This window comes from Microcaecilia unicolor, chromosome 3, assembly GCF_901765095.1.
Source record: "Microcaecilia unicolor chromosome 3, aMicUni1.1, whole genome shotgun sequence".
NCBI classification, from domain to species: domain Eukaryota; kingdom Metazoa; phylum Chordata; class Amphibia; order Gymnophiona; family Siphonopidae; genus Microcaecilia; species Microcaecilia unicolor.
In genome coordinates this window covers 373,697,143-373,709,560 of record NC_044033.1, presented here as the reverse complement: position 1 = coordinate 373,709,560, position 12,418 = coordinate 373,697,143, and the positions used below count along the sequence as shown (strand labels likewise).

Genomic DNA, 12,418 nt, shown 5'->3' with positions numbered 1-12,418 from the left:
GCCAGGAACACTCAGTAGCTTTTATAAGCTAGGAAGTACTTTAGGAGAGAGCCAATGTGGTAATGAAGAAGGAAGCACTGACAGTAGAATGGGAGTTGGAAACAATTTTCTATTCCCTGCTGTGACCAAGATTCATTCTAGTAGTGTATCAACCCCTCAAGTGGATAGCTAAAAATAAAGAGACTAATGCCAATTATGTGATAGTTCTTTTTCTTCCAACCCTTCACCTATGAGATTTGGCATAGGACGGGTAGGTAAGGAAAGGATCATCTGATTCAAGATGGCTGTTGTGTGACTTACCTGCAGTCTCTCTGATAGCGTTTACTCTTGGCGATGCTGAAAAGAAGGGGATGGCCCCCCTCCACCGCTCCTCAGCGGCAGAACCTTTCTTCGAATCCAGCAACTATTCAATCCTTTTTTCAGAGAAACATGGTTCCAGCAGTGTCGGGGAATGGTCTGCTAGAGCGCTCCGAGGTGGATGGAGGCCCCGCAGCGCTCCTTGGACTAGAACGTTTGCTCAGCCCTGATGTCAGAGCTCCTCCCCCCAACCTACTGGCTGTAGTACTCCCCGGTTGGTATCCCCACTCCTGAGGCCCGAAAGTGGAACGGGAGAGGAGAGACGGGAGGTGGTGAAGCAAGCGGAGAAAATCCGGACCGAGGGAGATTTACTCAACCAGGCTGAAGGAGTAGTTTCTGACGCTCCCGGAACAACAAGAGAGACACCAGTAAGAGAGGAACAAGGTTTTTTTCCTAACACAGAGGTAACAACGACTTTATTACCTACTTTAATTGATAAACCAAATGAAGTCACGTTGGATAGTTTGTGGTCATTAATAATGGAATTAGGAAAAATACTTTGTCCCCAAACACAAAACTTGACCCAGGATTTATCTAAGTTAGAACATAAGACTAAAGATATTGAATTTAAAATGGATACTTTAATGAACAAAAATAAAGAATATGAAGAAGAAATGAAAAGTTACAAATACATCAAGAATCCATGACTAAGGACTTAATTTTTCTTAGAAGAAAATCCAAATCTCTGGAAAATTCGATAAGAAATAATAACCTTTGTTTTTTGAATTTCCCCAATCAATTTGCGACTTCTCCAAGAGATATGCTGAGAAAATATGTAAGAGACATTTTAGGAGTTGGCCGAAGAGGCTATTCCTCCGTTCTCACAAATATATTATTTGCCATCAAAAATACAAGAGAACCAAATTCAAGAACTTGATGTTTCAGAAATTTTGGAAGCCTCTGACAGTGAAACAGCGACACCTTCAACTTTGATTGCGGTTGTTGCATTGGCCCCAGATAAAAATTGGCTAATGAGACAATTTTTTCAGAATAGAGAAAAACATTTTCTGGGTTTGAAAATTTGTGTATTTCCTGACGTTACTAAAGATACTCAAAAACGTAGACAACAATTTCTTATGATGAAACCAGGAGTTATACAGCTAGGGGCGACATTTTTCCTAAGATATACCTGCAAGTGCGTTGTTAAATACCAGATGAATAAATATGTATTCTTTGATCCTCCTCAGCTTACAACATTCTTAGCGGCTAAGGGCTCTATTGGGAGGGAAGGTATTAGCTCTGTATAAATAGTTTACTGGTACCATATAGGGAACCAGACTCAGCAAATTCCTAACTTCTATCGTTAAAAATTGAATATCCATATATGTAACATCTTGCATCCAAATTTGAGGACTTGAGTATAACCTGGTGTAATAATTTCCTTAATTTAATATTTTTTTTTTTGTGTTTAATATAATGTAACCAGGACCTTTTCTGTACAAGTGTATACTTGAATATAATTTAAAACTTAATAAAAAAAAGGAAAGGATCATCAAAATGCTGATTTTCTTTACCTGGAGAGGACTCGGGAAGATCAAGCTGAGGAGGGGGAGGGATGTATAGACTGGATCCCCAGCCCTACTTAAGGGGCAACAGCCCAACCCACTTAAGGGGCAGAGCTAAGGTCAAGAGCAGGGTCCACACAAGGAGCTTAAAAAACCAGGCTCAGAGTGAGATAGGGAGGCCCAGACCAAGAGAATGAAAGCCTTGAGACTGTGAATATACATGTTATACTGTTTTGTGAAGCTTGTGAAAAGGTAAGACAGCTATTCTTTTTGTTCTGCATTTGAGTAAAGACTTTTCTTTTGTTCTGAACTCAGCTCCCCTGACCTTTGAGACAATGGGGCTTTGCCGCTGGCCCAGAACCCAGATCAATTTCCCTGATCTGAAAAACATACTGTACACTTTCATTGTGAAAGAAGAATTGTAAAAGTATTCAAAAAGTAATAAAAAAAAAAAACAAACTAAAAAATCTTGATTGGTTGTCTTCATGCCCTTTTTGTCACAGAATACCTAAATTAGCTCCATATCAAAATTGCCTGAACAGGGCCTATAATCTATTGTCCAGTCACAGTTGCTGAGCTGATTTAAAATTGCCTGCATGAAGAATCAAGCTGTTTTCTGTTGGATGAAAAGAATTTGAAGGAAGGTTTAAATATGCTGAACATGGTGCTGCTGAAGGACTCTAGAATGAAGTTTTTCAAAGGTGTGGGAGAAGGCTATAAAAATACGTTTGAATTAAATTTTAATCGTAATTGTATGATTAAAGGTGTCACCCCCACCCCCCATTGCAGCTCCTTGTGACTCTGGGCATGTCACGTAATCCTCCATTGCCCTGAGTCACAAGTTGCTTCAGTGGAGGGAAAAAAAATAAATAATATACCATGAATTGCATGATTAAAAATTTTAATTGAAATGCAGCCCTAAAAAATAAATATTAAAAAGTAATGAAAAATAATAAATACAAATTGAAAAATTACAAATTAAATAATCTTAAACAGCATGCAGAATAACTATAACAGCCCTACGGTTTTCACAGCCTACTTCAGAAAAGTAAGCCTAGTTTGAATATAAGGTTTATTATATTTGATTAACTGCCTCTCATGTTTAAAAACATCAAAGCAGTGTACAAATCAATAGTAAAATTCATAAAATATCAATGGAAAGCTAGACAACTACTGGAAAATCAATTATATTAACACACAAAGTGAAATTAATAGTGGTCCAAAAGCAGATACAGACTACAGCCAGGTAGTTTATACAATGTTGTGCTGTTGCTAGACCCTCATAGAGATCTGAAAGTACAAATTACCAAGGCAATAGGAATATAAGGGGCACTGGGAGCTCTGTCAGATCCATCATTGTAAGGTGGAAACAGTTGGATTACCACCTAAGACACTTCTTCAGTCAGACCATCCTTCCCAATTCAGTAGCTGTCGGTTAAGGAACTGCTGAAGATTTCCACTATGAGGCCTAACTACAGAGGTTTCTGGCTGAGACTGGGGAAAATGTTAACTGCTCAACAATTACAAGATTACCCCACAAACATGGCCTGTGTGCGAGATGGCAAACAGAAAGTCAATGCTGAAGAAAACTCATTTGATTTTCTGCATAGTTTGCAAAGAATCTTAGGTCAAACTTGGTCTCCCATCACCCTACTAATGCCATGCCTACAGTAAAACATAGTGGTGTCAACATTATGTTAAGAGGATAAGTAGGCTTGTCAAGGTCAGTGGAAAATGAATAGTACAAATTACACTCGGGTTCTGGAAAACCTGTTCCATGTTGCCTTAAATCTGGAACTGGGGAGAATATTTACCTTTCAGCAGTACAACAAGCAAAGACAACAATGCAGTGGCTCAATAAGAAGAAAGTAAAGTCCTTGGTTAGGCCAGTCATAACCCAGATATGAAACCAACAGAAAATCTGTGATAAGACTTAGACTACAGTCTACAGATGATCTCCATGAAAAATGTGAAAAACTGCAGCATTCCAGTGGGCAAGTTGGTAGTCAATTACCTAAAGGGATTTCCATGGATGGAGTCAAGGAGTATGAAGAACTATGCAAATCTTAATTAGTTTGTGGATATTTCTATAATTGTGCTTTTATATTGAAAGTAGAAAAATGTCAGGAAGTATTTTTTCACAGAGAGAGTAGTGGATGCTTGGAATGCCCTCCCGCGGGAGGTGGTGGAAATGAAAACGGTAACGGAATTCAAACATGCGTGGGATAAACATAAAGGAATCCTGTTCAGAAGGAATGGATCCTAAGGAACTTAGCCGAGATTGGGTGGCAGAGCCAGTGGCAGGAGGCGGGGATGGTGCTGGGCAGACTTATACGGTCTGTGCCAGAGCCGGTGGTGGGAGGGGGGACTGGTGGTTGGGAGGTGGGGATGGTGCTGGGCAGACTTATACGGTCAGTGCCAGAACCGGTGGTGGGAGGCGGGGCTGGTGGTTGGGAGGCAGGGATAGTGTTGGGCAGACTTATACGGTCTGTGCCCTGAAAAGGACAGGTACAAATCAAGGTAAGGTATACACAAAAAGTAGCACATAGGAGTTTATCTTGTTGGGCAGACTGGATGGACCGTGCAGGTCTTTTTCTGCCGTCATCTACTATGTTACTATGTTGTATAGATCAGTGAAACAAATGACTAATGCGTTTTGAATTGTGTATTTTTCACATTCTGTCTAAATGTATAAGGGTTTGAAGACTTTGACAAGGCATTGTACTTGTAGATGCATGGTTGGGAGTGAGAGAACATATCAGGACTGTGTGAAAGGAATGTTTGCCACCAGGTTTGCCAGTACCGGGAGGTTAGGTGGATGATGTAGAATTAATGATATAGAAATATGTAATATTGATACTAACCCTTTGTACTGTTTAGCTGAGTACACTGATACATCTCTTGAAGCAGGCTTGCTGCTCCAGCACACTAACCCTTCCTTGGATGGGACAGACTTGCCATTTGCTGCCTCTCAGGCATGCAGATACACTCTACTTCATGTCAGTACCATGTGCTGCTGTATAGGCAGCGAACAAAGCAACTGCAGGGTGGAAAAAGTATTCACTAGCACAGCAGCAAGCACAGATAAATACACACAAACCTGCTTAGCTGCCATATACCTATGGAGTGTTGTCTGGATGAGCTGCTGGTTAGAGTCAGCAACCTGTGGATAGGGGTTGGGTAGTTGCTAATGACCACTAAAGAAGGCAACACTATAGAATAGTGGCAGTTGATGGGCAGTAGAAATATTGAGCCTCGACCAAACTTTCTGAGTATTCATCATGTCCTTCTCTGGCCCTTTGCAAATCCAGGCTAAAAGCCCAACTTTTGAAGCTGGTTCTAATTCATAACCTCTTCGCTTGTTTAATACCCATATTTTTCATCTTTCCCAATAATAAGTAGAACTCCCTAATCTCTTATTTATTCTGTTTGTCTTCTAAAAAGATTGTAAGCTTTCTTAAGTAGGGACTGTCTTCCGCTGCATATGTTTAGTAGCATTTTAAGAAATGATTGGTAGCCCTGAATATAGCTACCACTTTGCTGAGTTGGTGACTTTTTTTTTGTTTGTTTAGGTAACTTTGGGGACAGATTTTTTGGAACAGATGCCCCCTCTGACTGGTATGAGAGTGATGAAAGTAGCATGGATTATTAAGCCTTCCCAGATCCCACCGAGTACCCTTTACACTGCACAAAATGAAGATGCCCAAGGGATCTTCCCAGGGAAGAGAGCAACTGTCCCACCTTTTTCACCTCTCCAAGACACCAGGAACCTCTTGTGTTCTTCTGCAGCACTTTGAATCCTGGAGCCTCTCGCCCTCTACTCTGGAGGGGTGCAAGAAATTGGTCTATATAAAAAGCAATTTGTTTTAAGTTATTTTATGAATATATTTATTTTGTAATTTTATTGCCATTTACATTACAGAACATCCCCTTTCTAACATCATGTCCTTGTACACAATTCCTTTGGCCGATGACAAAGCTGTCACTCCTGCATGCAGACTCTATCCAGTGAGCAACTCGTACTCTTTTGGCCACAGTGAGTTGACATGGGAAGGTCCCACAAGTAAAAACTGATTCTCAGTTGAATATGGGCACTGAAAGTATCTATTTTGGTAGAGGCAATCTCTCTTCCCCAGGATCACAATTTTATTCCAAACTTCTATTTGTTTTTAAACCACTATTGATACTAATTTGAAGAGTGGTAATGCATCCCTTTAGGCTTTTGTACAAATGAGTTGTGAAATATGTCTTGCCTGGTATAGGTGGGTATGAGAAGGCCGGCTAGAGAAGCTTACACACCTACATCTATCTATATGACCCCACCCGTTCTTTCTTTTGGGGTGGAAACACAGCCTTAGCTGCCAAATCTACAGTGTTAGCAACAATATCCTACCAGTTTCTTATCAAGTGTCTCACCAATACTGTCCAAATTAATTTCTTGAGCTACACATTTAAGACAGCAGTTTAACAAAGGTCCATCACTAAATGGCAGTCTGCCTTATGAGCCCTGCTACTGTAACTAATTATGGGAGTTCTGTTATAATCCAGATGTCCCAAACTATGTGAGAACTGTAAGAGGTAGAGGTATACTGATAGCCCCCTCCCCCCAGCCATCACAGAGAACAAGAGAGGTTTTAAGTTGCATCAAAAGGCCAGTATTCAGTTCTGCAATTAAATCTCACCCAAGAGCTATGTGGGAGGTGTTACTTGAAAAAAAAATAGTTCTGCATACTCTGGGATGGGAAAAAGGTGGGCAACATAGAGTTGAACAACTTGGGGATGGGTTGCAAAGTTCTTGGAAAACACAGCACACGTTTATCTCCCACCCCATAAGAAATGCCAAAATTTGATTTTTCTGTCTGGCATTACGTCAGGAGGGACTGTCTTGGAAGCATGGCTGCACAGATTTCTGGGAGATAGTCTGGACTATGAAATAAAAGAAGTAGCTTGGTTTTATTTATGTGGTTTATTTTTAAAGGAAAAAGATAAAAGGGACAAATGTGCTATACTGTCTGGAGTGACTGGGAATGCATTTTAATAATTAAATCAGACCTTAAAGGAAAAAGCTTTGTGAAGTGTTTCATGGTGGATATTTTATAATATGTGCCAGAGGTCCTTGTGTAATGGGTTGGGGGATTATGTATTAAATTCTTGAGTTTATTTATTCTGAGCTGCTTTTTATAGTTACCCTTTTTGCTTTGCAACTGAGCTTCATCCAGGAAACCCTTCCAGAATATAATGCAGTTTTATCCACTTAACACTGCAATGGAGCTGGAAGAAGATAGAGGTTCAGGGTACGTGGAATCCTGTATTCCAATCCCTGATGCAAGTACAAAGCAAATCTTGAACAGTTTTGCAGACCAGCTTTTCTCAGCAGGCACCTGTAGTTATCCATTGCCAAAATTTCAAATATGTCTTAATTACCACCTCCAGTGTTCTCTCGGTCTTTGCCTGAACTGTGTGCACTTGTATGTAGATAGATATAGATGCACCTCCATCAACATTGATGTAATACTATTGGAGTTCCAGGTGCATGAGAACATAGAAATCTGCTTTCTTTGTTTCATTATGTTTCAAATTGTAAATGTATTGCCAAATAAAACATATTACTACTTATCATTTCTATAGTGCTACTAGACGTACGCAGCGTCTAGTAGCGTACACTTGAACATGAAGAGACAGTGTAATTAGGACAAACAAGCGATAAGGAATAATAAAGTGAGGATGATAAAATAAGGGTTCTGAACAAGTGAATAAGGGTTAGGAGTTAAAAGCAGCATAAAAAAGGTGGGCTTTTCATCAGAAAAATATGAAAACTGTAATAAAGATTGAGGTCTTTTTACCACCATCCCACTATTCATACATATCCTGAGAAAAGGAATGATAAAAGATCAAGGTCATGTAACGTATGAGAAAAGTAATTTATTAACTTACCAATAGAGTATACAGAATTAAAATACATTTTCTCATAGGAGTACAGTTCTGCTTATACTAAAGCGTTGGCTGAGACTGTCTCAATATTTACTAATCAGATTGCTGCTTATATGCTGTTCCTACACAAAGCCCTTTCATAAAACATTAGTTCATTCTTTCACTCAACTTTTTCTCTTATGTTGTACAGCCAAAAACCGCCCTCTACTTATCTATTATCTCATGTTCTGTTTCCTGAACTCCCTGTGCACATACCATTCTAACTACAGTCTTTGTCTGGTAGTTTGGTCAGCCTTCACCTTTACAACATCCCTTGATCCAGAACCGTGGCTGCCATTTCTTCATCGCCCCCCTTGGAGGCCTTCCTGGAAGGGCTTCACAGTGAACTTGGGAAGTAGGCCTTGTTCCCTCTGGCTTTGCAAAAGCAACGCCAATTTTTGTTATCCATGTTACTAAAGGTTGCGACTTGTAAGTCGCCGGAAACATGAACCACAGCCTAGGCCTGCACCTAGGACCTGTGCCTCGCCTCTGTTTCTGTACTAGACTGTAACCAGTTACCATATTAGTTAATAAGATATGGTATTATGCCCCAGTAGTAAGGCTGTCCTTAGGGTGGATAGGCCACTCAAGGAGTCCTTAAACAGGAATGGTAAGTCGTGAACCTATCTTACCCGTCTCGCCATACTACCTCATGAGCACTCAATATGGCGAGTTCAGTTTCCTGCATGAATGACGTATAACCCTTCACAAGGTGAATCACAAGAATGGTTGGCAACAGTGGCTGGACAAATTTAAATACACAGAGCCAGAATGACAAGGTGAGTAGAAACAGGTGAGCAGAAACAACTACACGGTTCAGGCACATATCTGGATGTTCCTAATACATTAGTGCTATATTATACCTAAATTAAATATTTAAAAATGTTTAAAACACATGTGAACAACATCTTTATTAGCTACGAGTGTGCAATGGTTAAATAGTTAGCTAGATTATACAGAAGTATCGTCACTATCAGTAGTTCTAACCTTTAAATGCTCATACAATATATAGCAGGTTCTGCAGTCATTTTTTTAACGCAGTTTTCAATAAGGCGTTGCATCTAAACTACATACACATGGTATAATACAATAGCCAAATAAAACAAAAATAGGCAATGACAATAATAATAATAGTGGTTAAACCAGACAAAATAAAGTTTTTCCATTTTCCAATGCATTGTCTATCCATGATGTAGCATCAAGTGTGAAGCAAATACCATTGACAGCTCTCTAGTGTAATTGATAAACAGTGTTGATTATACCACATATAATTAATCCAATCAACATTTTTATTTATAGTGACCACCAAACAGTGAGGATTCAACTCCTGCAGCAATCTGGTTTCTAGCTTTAAACTCATCTGACACCCCCCCTTGGGACTCCTATAGCATCATATAGTATTAATAATAGGTGAATTGCTGAAAAGTGACAGAATACAAAAATGCCATTAGGGTCGTATGCAGGTAAGTGGAAAGGGAACAACGTAAGGTCAGTGGTATATCTAACCCAATTTAACCAACTATTTGTGTCTCCATAGCCTGTTACTAAAAAGATTGTCTCTTTTAAAGTAGTTACGTTAATATTTTTAACTGGAAACATTACTTGAATTAAAGGGGCCTTCGGACCGTGACTTAGTAGGGTTGGTATTGGATATTTTACATGGAGAAGAAACCATGCTACAGGATCAGTACCTGGACATCAATTCCTATCATACCTTTAGTCCAAAAATTCTACAGTTTACCAGTGTTTGAAGGTGATAACACTATATAAACATTGTAAGATGGTGGAGAAAAAAAGACCTCAGGGAAAACCGGACACCACATCTTACAAAGGAACTCCTTAAATAGAGAGGGACCTTCTTAATCATTAGTCTCAAAAAAAAACTCCACATACTACTCTTTCATGTTACAAAACATAACACCCTTTCAATCACTGTAAAGGAAGGCAAAAAAAATGCAGCTAAATGCCATTACTTAACTTGGATAGTAGATTCAGTGTACTCTCTTTCTTCCGTGCAGTATCTATCACAGTCCATTCCTGCACTGAGTCTTTTTTCTCCACCTCTTACATGTTTATATAGTGTTATCACCCTTCAAACACTGGTAAATTGTAGAATTTTTGGACTAAAGGTATTGATTGGATTCTACATATTCCATACACTTTAGTGATACATCAATTCCTATCCCATAAGTCCATTTGTGTGATCCTGGATTTTTAATGCTACCTAGGCATATACATGTTTTCCCTCTTGAAAGGCCAAAAGAGCTTATGGCTTAGAGCCTATTGGCCTTTCACACATAAGATGGTGAGGGACTGGGTTCTTCAGAGAGTATCGTACCCAAGTTTTCAGAGACAAAGTTCACAAGGGTTAATAAAATTAAAGTAATGGGACAAAAAGGATTTGTAGGAGAGGTTGATACTACAGAGAAAGAGCATTAATTAAAGGAAATGTTTCATGAGGAATGGATAGACTATTAACAATGTGTCACGTCTGTGGTCGTGACCCCTCACAGCCTCTACCTGATTGCTGGGGGTCAGCTTCAGAGCTGGCTTCTGCCTATCCTTTCTGGAGTAGTTCTGTCTTTGGGAAGATCTGTTCGGTTTCCTATCTCTGCGCCGCCGTCATCTGGATTGGATCATGGCGGCAGCCATCTTGGATAGATCATATCATAGGAAGCCATCTTGGAGTAACGAGGACGGAGGAAGCCCTTATTTGGTCCTTCGAGATCTGTGGGAACAGCCTCCATTGTTACTCAGAGTTGCTGCATCTGCACCTCAGGGTGGATGGGGCTTTATTAATCACCTAGAGACTGCAGTCAGTTGCCTTGAATTGCGTCTTAGGGCCCTGATATTGTGGGTGCTGGTCGCACTTCTGCCTGAGAGCTTTGTCTGGACCTGATTCTGCTTTTGCTGGTTTCCTGGCTTTTGAACCTTTGCCTGGACCTGGACTTTGCTTGTTGCCGCCTGCTTATTGAATCTTGCCTGGACCTGGACTTTGCCTTTGTTTGCCGCCATGCCTTTTGAACCGTGGCCTGGAAACGGTCTTTCTGCTTGCTGGCTGACTGCCTAGAGACCTTGCCTGGCATTTCGCCGGTACGTCTGGTCTGCCTTGCTTCTGGTGTGGGGTGGTTTTGCCTGCCACTGCTGCTCCTCAGCAGTGGCCCAAGGGCTCACAAACCTAGTTTCCAGCTTTGAGTACGTGACACAATGAGAACCTTAGTAGCATATTTCTTGTGACATGAAATAATACATGAAGACACCAGAACAAAAGAAGAGCAATATGAGAAAACCACATAAGTACGGGAAGAAGAAAATAAAGAGTCCATAATTGCTCACAACTAGAAAGCAGTCCAGGAAGTGTCACTTAAAAAAGTTCATTGCAGTGATAGGCAGACAGTCCTGAGGACAGAGGAGACTGCAGTGGTCAGGCTTGGTTCTGGAATTGTGGAGCAGCAGTCCTAACGCAGTGAAGACTAGTGCTGGCAGTGGTCACACAGTCAGGGTTCAAATGATGTGATGGATGTGATGTCCTGCTTGTACTAGAAGGTGTCAAACTAAGGTGAAAGGACAGTTTTATGAACCTAAAAAAATGACCCCAAACAATAACAATTCACTTAATGTCTGGTCAAATCCTCAACAAAATGCCATTAGCGCAATTCTATGCTCAGATTTTATGCTTTATACAGATCTAGTGATAGTTATTCAGAATAAAACCTATTGCTATTCTGGCCTATCCCAAAAGAGTATAACATAATTCATATACACAGTGGCGTAGGAAGGGGGGGGGGGCGGTCCACCCCAGGTGCACGCCGCTGGGGGTGTCGGCTCCGCTGGTTCACTGCTCTCTGCCCCGGAACAGGTTACTTCCTGTTCCGGGGCAGAGACAGCAGGGAACCAGCAGAGCCGACGCAGCTCCCAGCGACATGCACTCAGGGCGGAGGAGCCCTCCCGCCCGTCCCCTTTGGTAAGAATACGCTCGGGGGGGGGTGTGCAGTGGCGACCCGCCCCGGGTGTCAGCCGCCCTCGCTACAGCACTGCATATACATATTCCTGTTCAAACACTTCCACATATATTCACTTCCACAGACCTTCTAACTTACAGTGTACTTTCTAGATACGCTGCTTTGTATATTAGCATGCACTCCTGCCATGTGATTAATAACTTGCACATTGGCAACAAATAACTTTTACAATGTCCAAACATCTCAGTAACCTTTCACATAGAATTACCCAAGAATGAATGGGAATTTTCATCCATCTTCACAATTTGACTCCCTACAATTTAAAACATAAATTTAAATATTTATCATGGTAGATTTCAGTTCTCTGGATAACCAGGTTTAAGCGTCTGCTTAAAATCATGAGATTTTAGGTATGGAAAAAACATAGGGAAAAAAAGAAAAATGACATCAGCAGCCTAAGGTGGACAATGCAGAGTAAGGAAAATAAAATTCTATACTTGTCCTAAGAAAACTAATTAATAGCTTGCATAACAAAGAAAATTAGGGAACCAAGTAATCAAATAGGAGCACAATTTCTCCATGCATAGAAAACAAAGCTGAGAAAAGACAAGGTTGACACATAGG

At 40.5% G+C, this 12,418-nt stretch overlaps 1 protein-coding gene across 2 annotated transcripts in view; it reads left to right on the top strand.

Annotated features, from left to right (window-relative positions):
* Positions 1 to 7,461, top strand: part of LOC115466983 (uridine-cytidine kinase-like 1) — a 114,352-nt gene extending 106,891 nt beyond the window's left edge. For both annotated transcript variants that reach the window (XM_030198593.1, XM_030198594.1), the window contains exon 15: positions 5,435 to 7,461. In XM_030198593.1, the coding sequence (XP_030054453.1) occupies positions 5,435 to 5,514 (80 nt within the window). In that variant the 3' untranslated portion in view covers positions 5,515 to 7,461. The remainder of the gene's footprint in view (positions 1 to 5,434) is intronic.
* The last annotated feature ends 4,957 nt before the right edge of the window (positions 7,462 to 12,418 follow it).